Source organism: Crocuta crocuta, unplaced genomic scaffold (assembly GCF_008692635.1).
Source record: "Crocuta crocuta isolate KB4526 unplaced genomic scaffold, BGI_CrCroc_1.0 scaffold130, whole genome shotgun sequence".
In the NCBI taxonomy this organism is placed as follows: domain Eukaryota; kingdom Metazoa; phylum Chordata; class Mammalia; order Carnivora; family Hyaenidae; genus Crocuta; species Crocuta crocuta.
Genome location: NW_027527920.1, coordinates 21851 through 34346, shown reverse-complemented (window position 1 = coordinate 34346; position 12496 = coordinate 21851). Strand labels below are relative to the sequence as shown.

At 40.3% G+C, this 12496-nt stretch overlaps 1 protein-coding gene across 1 annotated transcript in view; it reads right to left on the bottom strand.

The window, feature by feature from the left end:
- PTPN9 (protein tyrosine phosphatase non-receptor type 9) overlaps window positions 1-12496 on the bottom strand; it is a 41140-nt gene that overhangs the window by 17648 nt on the left and 10996 nt on the right. Inside the window, exons 5-6 of the mRNA XM_077745389.1 lie at window positions 6549-6659; window positions 4456-4784 (exon numbers count right to left, since the gene is read on the bottom strand). Of these exons, the coding sequence (XP_077601515.1) occupies window positions 4456-4784; window positions 6549-6659 (440 nt within the window). The remainder of the gene's footprint in view (window positions 1-4455; window positions 4785-6548; window positions 6660-12496) is intronic.

Here is a 12496-nt window from a genome sequence, read left to right as displayed (position 1 = left end):
CTTGTAGGCATGCGCGCACACACACACACACACACACACACAAAATCAACATCAACCTAAACCTTACATCTTAGATAATGGATCGCAGAATTAAATAAATGTGGGGGCGCCTGGGTGGCTCAGTCGGTTAAGCGTCTGACTTCGGCTCAGGTCATGATCCCACGGTTCGTGGGTTTGAGCCCTGCCTTGGGCTCTGTGCTGACAGCTAGCTCAGAGCCTGGACCCTGCTTCAGATTCTGTGTCTCCCTCTCTCTCGGACTGCCCCCTGCTCATACTGTCTCTCTCTCTCTCAGAAATAAATTTAAAATTTTTTAAATAAATTAAGGGGCGCCTGGGTGGCTTAGTCGGTTAAGTGTCCGACTTTCACTCAGGTCATGATCTCGTGGTTCGTGGGTTCAAGCCCCGTGTCGGGCTCGGTGCTGACTGCCAGCTCAGAGCCTGGAGCCGGTTTCAGTCTGTGACTCCCTCTCTCTCTGACCATCCCCTACTCACGCTGTCTCTCTCTCTGTCTCCTAGAAATAAATAAAACATTTAAAAAAAATTTTTTTTAAATAAATGTGAAACATGATACTATAAAACTTTTAGGTAAAAAAAAGAGAAAATCTTTGGAAGCTAGGGTTAGATGTTCTTGGATTTGACACCAAAAGGAAAAACTGATTAAAGGACTTCATCAAAATAAAACCTTTTGCTTCACAAGGGACCCTTGTTAAGAGGATGAAAAGATCAGCTACAGGCTAGAAGAAAATACTCATAAGCCAGTATCCAACGAAGAACCTATATCTAGAAAATGTTTTTAAAAATTCTCAAATCTCAACACTTTTTTTTAAAAAATCCAAACAGAAAGTGGGCAAAGGCATATTTTTACAAAAAGGATATACAGATGGTACATAAGCACATGAAGAGATGTTCAATATCATTAACTATTAGAGAAATGTAAATTATACCCACAATGGGATCTCATTACACACCAATCAGGACAGCTAAAATAAAAAATAGTGGCAACATCAAATCCTGGGGAGGATGCAAAGAAAATGGATCATTAGTTCATTGCTGGGGGGCGGAGGGGGGAGGTATGCAGAATGGTACGACCACTCTGGAAAAGAGCTGGGCGGTTTCTCATAAAACTGAACATCCAATTACCATGCGACCTGGCCATCACACTCATGGATATTTATCCCAGAGAAATGCAAGCTTATGTTCACAAAACCTAGGCAAAACATTCATAGTAGCTTTACATGTAATAGCCAGAAACCCTACACAACCTAGTTGTCCTTTTACAGGTGAATGATTAAACAAACGATTCATCCTATGCAACACTACCTAGCAATAATAAGAAATTTGTGTGAATCTTTAAGGAATTATACTGAGAGGAAAAAGCCAATCCTAAAAGGTTCCATATAGTATGATTCCATTTATTTTTTTAATATTTACTTATTTTTGAGAGAGAGAGACAAGAGTGTGAATGAGGGATGGGCAGAGAGAGAGGAAGACAAAGAATCTGAAATAGGCTCCAGGCTCTGAGCTGTCGGCACAGACCCTGACACGGGGCTTGAACTCATGAACTGCGAGATCATGACCTGAGCTGAAGCCGATGCCTAACTAACTGAGCCACCCAGGCGTCCTGATATGATTCCATTTATATAATAACATTCTTGAAATGACAAGATTAAAATAATGGAGACCACATGAGTTGTTGCAGGGGTGAGGGATGGGGAAGGGTGGGACCAGGGAATGTGGTGATATAATTCTTCTGTATCTGACTGTAGTGATGGATACACAAAACAACATGTGGATTAAAGACTGCATAGAACTAAATACACACACACACACACAAACATACTCTAAAACTGGAGACATCTGAACAGACTGGTGTATAATATTAATGTCAATATCCTGGTTGTGATATCATATTATACTTTTAGAAGATGTTATCATGGAAAACTGTGGAAAGGGTACATGTAATATCTCTGTTATTTTTACAACTTTATATTAATCTACAATTATAATACAATGATAAATTTTTAAATTTATTTTTTATTTTTTTGAAAGATGTGGAAGAGTTACATCATTTAAAAATTTTTTTAGTAAAACATAAAAAAACATAAAAAACATAAAAACATAAAAAATAAAAAAGTAAGTAAAACACTTACTTTTGAGAAGGAGAGAGACAGCGTGAGCAGGGGACAGACAGAGAGAGAAGGAGACACAGAATCTGAAGACAGGCTCCAAGCTCTGAGCTAGCTGTCAGCACAGAGCTCGACATGGGGCTTGAACTCACAAACCGTGAGATCATGACCTGAGCCGAAGTTGGATGCTTAACCAACTGAGCCACCCAGGCACCCCAAAAAATGATAAATTTTTTAATGTTTATTTATTTTTGAGAAAGAGAGAGAGAGAGAGAGAATGCAAGCCAGTGGAGGAGGGACAGAAAGGGAGACACAGAATCTGAAGCAGGTTCCAGGCTCTGAGCTGCCAGCACAGAGCCCAATGTGGGGCTCGAACCCATGAACCATGAGATCATGACCTGAGCCAAAACCAGACACTCAACTGACTGAGTCACCCAGGTGTCCCTAAAATTTTTTAAAAACATCCTTTGAAAAAATGGTGTAGGGGAGAAGAAAAAAGAGAAAGAAGGTCTTGGTCCATGGCATTCTGGACCATGAGTACTCTGATATCTACTTCATAATCCAGAATTCCAAGGGAGACACAGCTTGTTCTGTAGAAGTAGTTTTACTGGAACTTGGTATAAGACAGAGACCCGGAGCTGATGAGGATTCTGGGTTCTAGCTCTTGACGTGGGCAGCTCATTCATTCAATGCAGTCAAACCTAGGAAGTCCTTCCACAGGGCTGGGAAGTGTTCTCTGACGATAACATGATAGCTGGTTTGGGTGATGCCAAGAGGACAATCAAGCTTGCTTTTTATATTGGGTGGAGGGGGACCACGGTAGAAATGACATTTCAAGGACTTCACAGCAGAAGTACCCAGGACAAGTATGCATGCTCCTGGAGCAGCCCAGTACTTGTCTCTGCTCCATAATACTTCCTTGATTCAAAACTACAGGGGGAGGGGGTGCCTGGGTGGCTTAGTGGGTTAAGCGGTGACTTCAGCTCAGGTCATGATTTCACAGTTCATGGGTTCAAGTCCTGCGTCGGGCTCTGTGCTGACAGCTTAGAGCCTGGAGCCTGCTTCAGATTCTGTGTTTCCCTCTCTCTGCCCCTTCCCCATTCATGCTCTATCTCTCAACAATAAATGTTTAAAAAACCTTTTTTTTTTAAACTACAGGGAAAACACTGGTTGGGAGAAAGACTGGATGCATACAGAGACTGTAAGCTGGTAAGAAAGAAACAGCTGTGTGGGAGAAAATACTCTCTCCTCTTGAAAACTGCGCTGCTTTCTTGTTTTTTCTCTTACTTCCTTTTGCATTCTTATTCTGCTTCTTGACTTCTCAGTTGCTTCTTCTTTCTTACTTATCTTCTTCCTAACTCATTCTTTTCCCTCTTTCGTTTTGCTTAAAGGCTCTCTCCCTGAATCTTTACAGCACACTGACTAAGCTGGACAGGAATTACAAGGGGGAAGAGGTATTCACAGAATCATGGATTCCAAAATGTAAGCTACACAGGTAGGTAGATGTCAGAGACTAACATCACCTATTACACAGAGGGAAACTGGGGTGCAGGGAGGGGAGATAACTTGCATAGATCACAGGGGGGACTTGTGGCTATGCTGGACCTTGAGCCCGGGACAGTTTCCCTAATTTTCAACACGGCTTGACTTGGAGACACAGAAATTTCTGCTGCAGCCAATGAAAACACGCTAACATGTATGAAGGCAGAGGTAAAGAGACATGATCTATGCCCTATGGCCAACAATACCTACTGAATAATTATGAACCAGTTATAAACTAGCCAGGTAGTTCTGTAGTCGGATTTGAAGAGAAGGAAAATCCCACAGAGTTTAAATGCCTAAGAGTTAATTCTTTTCTGTTGCTGGCTGTGAATTATTTTAAGTGTTCCAGTACCCCTCCTCAGAAAGCAAAGTGGCTGTGTGCGTGTGCGTTTATTTATTTATTTTTTTAGAAAGTAATGTTATATATTATAAATGCTCTAGGGAGAAACTGCCCAAATAGAGAGCCCACATTTTTGAGCCAACATTTTTGTTTCTTCTTAAAAACACTTGCATTTCAGAAAAAGATTTTGAAATGTGTCCATCGTTATTACTTGGCTCCCCTATCGGTACTAAAGACCCAGAGATTTCAAAGTATAGGATATTGGCAACAAGCACCAAAGCAGGAGATGCCTCTTTCTGGATGAGAAAATCATCATCTATGTGAGAGTCATGTTCCTTAACACAAGGAATAGCCTCCGTTACAGAAATGAGGTGCTGAAGAGCTGTTGCCAGCACGTGCCAGAGGAACATGGGTAGCCGACTGCCGGCCCAGACCCCTCCTACTTACATCGAGCAGTGGAAAGTGCCAACAGGGTTCTCCCGGCGGATGTCTTCGTACTCCTCGTATATCCCCCGTTTTTGTCGGGTGCTAACATAGTCCATCAACTCTTGGATGGTCATGGCGTGGGGACCCGGAACGTGTACCGAGTCCCAGTCTAAGGCAGGAGGGAGGGAGAACAGGATGATCTCATCGAAGGGATCTGGGTGGCCGTTCATCTGGGGTAGGAACTGGAAATTCCAAGTGGTGAGGTCAATTTTGACGTACCCACCCAGGTTTTCTGGAAGGCACTCCCTGGGCAGGTGCTGGGTGACCTCAGATGTCTTTAATATCTGAATCTGGAAGGCCAGAAAGAACCATGTGAGTACACAGAGGGAAAAAAGACAGAGAAATTGAAGATAAAGAACAAATATGTTTATATTAGGTTTGAAGAAGGGGATGAGATTTGCTTGAAGTACGTGGTACGCTTGTGTAAGAGGTAGGCTGCAGTTCATCTGCCTGGGATGAAAGTCCTTTTCCCAAGTGTCTGACTTCCCAGAATGTATATCAAGTTCATTCCTGGAATTAGGAGCCCTTTTATATATCTTGAAAGATCGGTACCATGAACAAAGTCTTTTATACAATTAACAAGGCTTTGCAGTGCCGTCTCATGCAGGTATTTGCCTTTTTGAGTACTAAGAATGCACAGGTAGTGATTTTTTTGGTCAACCCCATACTAAAGCAACTCTAAGCCTGGTGCTTTACTCACAGCTCAGTATGGATGTTCTCAAAGATAGCTTTCTAGGAAAATAACATAAGACCAGCCACCCAGAGACAGAGTAGCCCAGGAAAACTGCCAGAACAGTAATCCTAAGGCTTCGATACAGCCTTACTGGACCACATTAGCCTAGATGGTTCTCCATGAAATCTGTGTGGAATGGGAATGCTTGTCTCTCTTACTGTTGCCTCTTCTTGGAATGTCCTCTATTCCCCCTCAGCCTCTTCAAGGAGCAGCTTATAAAGCTCACCTCTTCTGTGAAGTCCTCCCTGACTGTCAGAGACCATATTCTCCTCTGTGCTCCTGCAGAGCCACAGTTCTCTGCACGTCTGTATCTTCATTATCAGGGCCATGAGCTTCTCAAAGGTAAGGAAAATCTCCCTCAATTTTTAATTCCCAGGGCCCAGAGCCGGGACTGTAAAGGTACTCATGTATTTTGAGTTTATATGCACATTTATACTTATGTACAAGTGCAAGAACTTGCCTGAGGGGTCCTCTCAAAGAGTTACCTTGGAGAAGACCTCTCCTATTCTCAGTCACTAGGTCTCCCAGCACTTCCACAGAGCCAAACGTCTTCAGTTTCCTCCTCCAACACAAGTCTCCTCAGCTATAAAGATCTGCATTGTAATCACTGATATAATCTCCTAATTCTATACTACAAACATCTCTAATCATATTTCACAACAATTCTATTATCTTATTATGTCAATGCCCTTTCTTTCAAGGGTGAGAAATGAATGAATGAATAAAACCATAACCTTTCAGTCCTGGAACATTCAGGGGATAATAAGAGACTTAAGATAAATTTAGAAAACACTTTTGAAGCTAGGAAGCCACAAGTCGTTTTCAGAGAAAATGCCAGAAATGGAAATGGAGAGATAGCGTGAGAGATTCTCCCCTACCTCCCAGTGGTCAAAGGGACAGATTAGTATTCCCAGTTGAACAAATTCAAACACCAGTTCAACTAATGCCATTTCATTAGAGATTGTTAAGTTTGCATGCATAGCGCTAGGCTAAATTCTGGAAGGAGGAGCTATCCTGGAGTTATCCATGAGACACACCCCTTCAGTGCTATCATTATGCAAGGCGCTCTGGAGGGAGAGTGCCAAACAAACGTGTAGCTCCTAACTTCAGGGATCTTGGAAAACAGCGGGAAAGGGAGCCTGTACTGAGCTGAGTAAGGAATAAAGCAGAGAATACAAGTGGATATGCTAAGGGAAGCAGAAGGCACTTTAGGAGACAAACCAGGAGAATTTTATTGAAGGTAAAGAATTAATTGGCAGGTTTCAACACTGGAGATGGGAATGTATCTATCCACCTCCAAAGAGAATAAAGCTTGCCTTACCCTCTCCCGGACTTTGTCCTTCAAGAGGAGGCTGATGATGGAATAGGGCACTCGGAACCATATTGGTGCCCCCACAATCAGCACTTTCTTCAAACGAGCAGGAAATGCTCCCTATGGAGAACACATGAAAGTTTAAAGTATCAATTAAGGCACACTGGCTCCTGAGACTGTTCAGACCCAAAGTATAGGTTTTCTGCTCTTGTCCCCATCCTTACCCAGCAGGGGGAGTCTACAGCCTAATTTGGGTTTCATTTCAGTAACTTCAGAGATAGTTAAAATTTTTTAAATTATACACCTGAAACTAATATAACACTGTATGTTAACTATATTGAAATTAAAATAAAAACGTAATAAAAAATTAAAAGCTGATTTACTTTTAAAAGTTATGTTCTGGGTGCCTGGGTGGCTCAGTCATTAAGCATCTGACTTTGGTTCAGGTCAGGATCTCAGTTAGTCCCACATCGTGTGAGCTAGAGCCTGCTTCTCTCTCTCTCTCTCTCACCCTCTTCCTCTCTCTCTTCCCTTGTGGGATACTGTCTGTCTCTTCCCCTTGTTCACTTGTGCCCTCTCTCTCTCTCAAAAAAAAATTGTTATGTTCTTATTAACATAAGCTTTATGGATCAAAAACTATACTGCCTTTGTCAGCATATATGTGTGCATCCTTAAGTTCTGTTTACAAAAACTTTAAGAAAAATTAAATCATGAATAAACAGAACATGAAAGAAACATCTCTCTCATAACCTTTAATTCTGACATTTGTGTGTTTATAATCATTTTTTAACCCATCTCTTCATCTATTTTTGTATTCATTTATTCAATCAATAAGTACAATCTAGTGGACTCATGGTCAAATGAGACATAAAGGGAAGGAGACACCTGATCTGCACAGAACATAAGAATAAAAGAGTATTCATTCCTAATCCACAGCTCTTGGTTTCCTTTGGTTTAATATGCCAGCCCTTCTCATGGGCAGGGATACCAAGTAATATTGGTATTACTGGAAAGAAATTACTCCTAAGGAATAAAAAAACAAACAAAAAGGAAATTGTAGCTAAATATGTTCTACTACTTTCTCCCTATTCTTTTTCAAAAACCTGATTCTCAATTTGACATGTCACTCTCTGGCTACTCTTCCACTGATCTGTGGGGGTCCATGAACATTCCCAATAGAGAAGATATAGCATCTAGAGCAAAATGTTCCATGGGTATCTTCACTAATGTCTGAGAAACTACCTCTCAATTCTTCCCTCAAAGATAAAATAATTTATTTCAGGGCCCAAAAAGCCAAGGTCAGATCAAAAACCAGTCTGGAGAAATACCTATATTTCCATGAAATTATAAATAAAAAGTGGAAGCCATTATATCTGTTTCTTTAGAGCAAAGAACTACACACACTCAGGCCTGTTCCCATTTTAATGACTGTTTGGCATCCACATATACTGTTGATGGGACGGGAAATAGTTACATCTTCTAGAAGGCATCTGGCATTATATATCCTTAAAAATGTGCATATCCTCTGATCAAGTATCTCTATCCTAAGGAAATAACCAGAAACACAAAGATTTATGAACAAAAATGTTTACTGCAGCTTTATTTTTGATAGTTAAAAATAGCACTTTAAAACTGGAAAGAATATATATGTCTGAAAATGGGTAGAGGTTAATAAAAATGGTACTGTAATAAGATTATTATATAACCTTTAAAATGAAGATTTCAGGGGCACCTGGGTGGCTCAGTCAGTTAAGCATCCGACTTTGGCTCAGGTCAGGATCTCACAGTTCATAGGTTCAAGCCCCGCGGCGGGCTCTGTGCTTACAACTAGCTCAGAGCCTAGAGCCTATTTTCGGATTCTGTGTTTCCCCCTCTCTCTGACCCTCCCTTGTTCGTGCTGTCTCTCTCTCTCAGAAATAAATAAAAACATTAAAAATAAAATAAAATAAAATAAAATAAAAATTTCAAAGATTTTTTTTACAACTTTGGAAAATGCCCACAATATAATCTTAATTAAACTAAACAAGATCAAAACTATAACCTTAATTTTGTTTAAAAAATTATATACATATTTCACAAAGAAAAAAGATTATAAAGAATTATATCAAAAGTTAAACAGAGTTTCTCTCTGATAAGTAACATTATGAGTTGTTATTTTCTATAATAGTTAGTATTACTTTTATTTTTTACAACCTTATTTAAAATGTTTACATCCTCTTTTTTAAAAGTAATCTCTAGGGGCACCTGACTGGCTCAGCTGTCTAGGTGTCTGACTCTTGATTTCTGCTCAGGTCATGATCTCACAGTCTATGGGTTTGAGCCCTGCATTGTGCTCTGAAGTGACAATTCAGAGCCTCCTTGTGCTCTCTCCTTGCCCACTCCCCACCCCCACTCATGCTCTCTCTCTCCCTCAAAATAAATAAACTTCAAAAAAAAAAGTAATCTCCATGTGCAATGTGGGGCTCGAACTCATGACCCAGGGATCAAGAGTTGCATCTTTACTGACTGAGTCAACCAGGTGCCCCTAAAATGTTTATATCCTTGGATCCAGTAAGCCTACTCCTAGGTATCCACAAGCAAACTATTTTATGTGCAAAGATATGAATACAAAAAAGTGTTGAGAAAACTGTTTATTATGGCAAATGGGAAGAAACATCCAATGACATAGAAATGGTTAAATAAATTATAGTAAATGCAGGATAGGCAATTATTCAGCAATTACAAGTGTTCATAAAATAAAGTTGTTGGAGCTCATTGTATCTTGAAATTGTATGAACATAATTAAGACCATATTGAAAAACATCTAGAATAAAGTGTCATACCCAAAAATGTCAATACTTTTTATTTTTGCATATTATCAAAGGCAGTATTTCTTTTTTTTTAATTTTTATTTATTTCTAGGAGAGAGAGAGACAGCGTGAGCAGGGGAGAGTCAGAGAGAGAGGGAGTCACAGACTGAAACAGGCTCCAGGCTCTGAGCTGGCAGTCAGCACAGAGCCCAACGCGGGGCTCGAACGCACGAACCGCGAGATCATGACCTAAGCGAAAGTCGAACGCTTAACCGACTAAGCCACCCAGGCGCCCCGAGGCAGTATTTCTTTTTAATGTATACTAGTCTGGGTTGTCCAAAATGTTCTACAATGAAAATTTTTTCTGATTATTATAGAATTTTAAGTATAAAAGATAAATATGAAAAAAATGAGCCACCCTATAAATAATAATCAGCATAAAAATATAATGGTAAAAACATCTGATTTATAGTAACACTTATGCACACACACTATCTCTCTCCATATCTTTTTCTCCCTGAAAGTCATTGGTCTTACAAAAAAGATGATTTATATTTAGTGACTGCTATGTTTTTATATGTATGTATATATATATTTTTTAGCTTAGGAATAAACTACATAAGACATGTGTAAGATAAATAAAATAATTTTAAAATGTTATTGGAAGACATAGCAAAAGACTTTAAAAAAAAGTACAGCATTCTTGAATGGGAGATAATAACATTATAAAGATCAATTCTCCCTTAAGTAATTGTTAATTCATTATAACCAAATAAAATCTGAGTGTTTCATTTCGCCCAAACATGAGTGAATGACTCTAAAATTCATCTAATCAAAAGATGAGTTTTTAAAAAAATTTTCTCATCAGATTTAAAATTTGGAAAAAGTGGTTATCCTCTGGAGAATGGCACTGGGTGTCAGAGACTTTTCCTTGAGTTGCTTTTTAACTGCTTTTATAATAAAGAGCTAGGAGTGCCTGGCTGGCTCAGTCAGTAGAGCACGCAACTTTTTTTTTTTACATTTATTTATTGATGGTGAGAGAGAAAGCACCTGAGCACAAGCAAACGGGGGTGGTGGGGGGAGGAGCAGAAAGAGAGGAAGAGAGAATCTTAAACAGGCTCCATGCTGTCAGTAGCATGGAACCCCACGCAGGGCTCGAAGCCAAGAACCAAGAGATCATGACGTGAGCCAAAATCAAGAGTCGGCTGCTTAACCGATTGAGCCATCCAGGCATCCCATTTTTTTTAAAGATTTTATTTTTGGGGCACCTGGGAGGCTCAGTTGGTTGTGCGTTGGACTGGCTCAGGTCATGATCTCAGGTTCATGAGCTAGAGCCCCTCATGAGGCCCTGGGATGGCAGCACAGAGCCTGCTTGGGATTTTCTCTCTCTCTCTCTCTCTCTCTCTTTCTCTGTCCCTTCCCCACTCACGCACATGCTCTCTCTCAAAGATAAACAAACTTAAAAAAAAAAAAAAGAAAGGTTTTATTTTTTTTTTAAGTAATCTCTACATCCAGCATAGGACATGAACTCACAACCCCAAGACCAAGAATCACATACCCCACCAACTAAGCCAGCCATGCGCCCTTGAGTGTGCGACTCTTGATCTCAGGGTTGTAATAAGTTCCAGCCCCATGTAGGGTGTAAAGTTTACTTTAAAAAATAAATTAAAAAAATACAAATACGATACTACAAAATACAATAAAATAAAGAAGAACTAGTTATAAAATAAAGTTTGTTTTCAATATGCATGTTACGTATCAATAAAAATTTAAGTTTTTTAAATGTTTTTATTTATTATTGAGACAGAGAGAAACAGAACATGAGTGGGGGAGGGTCAGAGAGAGAGGGAGACACAGAATCCGAAACAGGCTCCAGGCTCCGAGCTAGCTGTCAGCACAGAGCCCGATGCAGGGCTCTAACCCATGAACCGTGAGATCATGACTTGAGCCAAAGTCGGATGCTCAACCGACTGAGCCACCCAGGCACCCCTCTGCCACCATTTTAAAAAAAGAGGCAAAGGGCACCTGGGTGGCTCAGTCGGTTAAGCGTCTGACTTCGGCTCAGGTCATGATCTCATGGTTCATGGGTTCAAGCCATGTCAGGCTCTGTGCTGACAGCTCAGAGCCTGGAGCCTGCTTCAGATTCTGCGTCTCCCTCTCTCTCTGCCCCTCCCCTGCTTGTGCACTCTCTCTCTCTCCCTCTCAAAAATAAATTTTAAAAAATTTAATAAAAAAAAAAGTGAAGGAAGGGGCGCCTGGCTGGCTCAGTCAGTAGAGCATGAAACCCTTGATCTCAGGGTTGTGAGTTCAAGCTCCACATTAGGGGTTAAAAAAAAAAAAAAAAAAAAAAGTGAGGTGGGGGAAAAATGAGGAACTACACGTACTGACACAGAGTAACCCATGACATGGAAAGATGACAGAGACACAATTAACTGTTAAATAAAAAATGGCAAGTTGTAATCACTGGATATAGTAGAACTCCATATTTGTAAAGAAAAGAAATCATATATCATTCTCATCAATAAAAAGAACTGAATCACAGTTCCCAGTCACAATCCTTTTGGCACAACAGGGATCTTAGTAATATGATGCGTGACAAACGCAAAGGGCCAGAAAACACCACGCGGTATAATATTCTCCTATAATACTCTCCCTCTGCGCTCGCTGCGCTAAAGCTGTAAGAGTAAAGCCCTTCTCCAGCTCCAATGACAAAGCACGCCTAGACTCTTAGATCAGTGTTTTTCACACTGTAGGTTCTCACTCAGTGGGTCCTTAAATTAATTTGGTGGCTCGTGACTAATATTTTAAAATATGAAATAGAGGGGCACCTGGGTGGCACAGTCGGTTGAGTGTCCGACTTTGGCTCAAGCCATGATTTCACGGTTTGTGAGTTCGGGCCCCACATCAGGCTCTCTGCTGTCAACACAGAGCAGGCTCTGGATCCTGTCTCCCTCCCTCTTTCTCTCTCTGCCCCTCCCCTGCTGGATGTCTCTTTCTCTCTCTCTCTCAGAATAAACTTTAAAAATAATACATAAATAAAAAAGAAAGAAATAGAATAATCAAAGTGACTGTACATACTAAGGGTAAAGCTTGTTTTGTGAAATGCTTTTGTTTTGTTTTACAAATATATACACACAGATCCACACACCCTTATCCTGGGATTCTGAA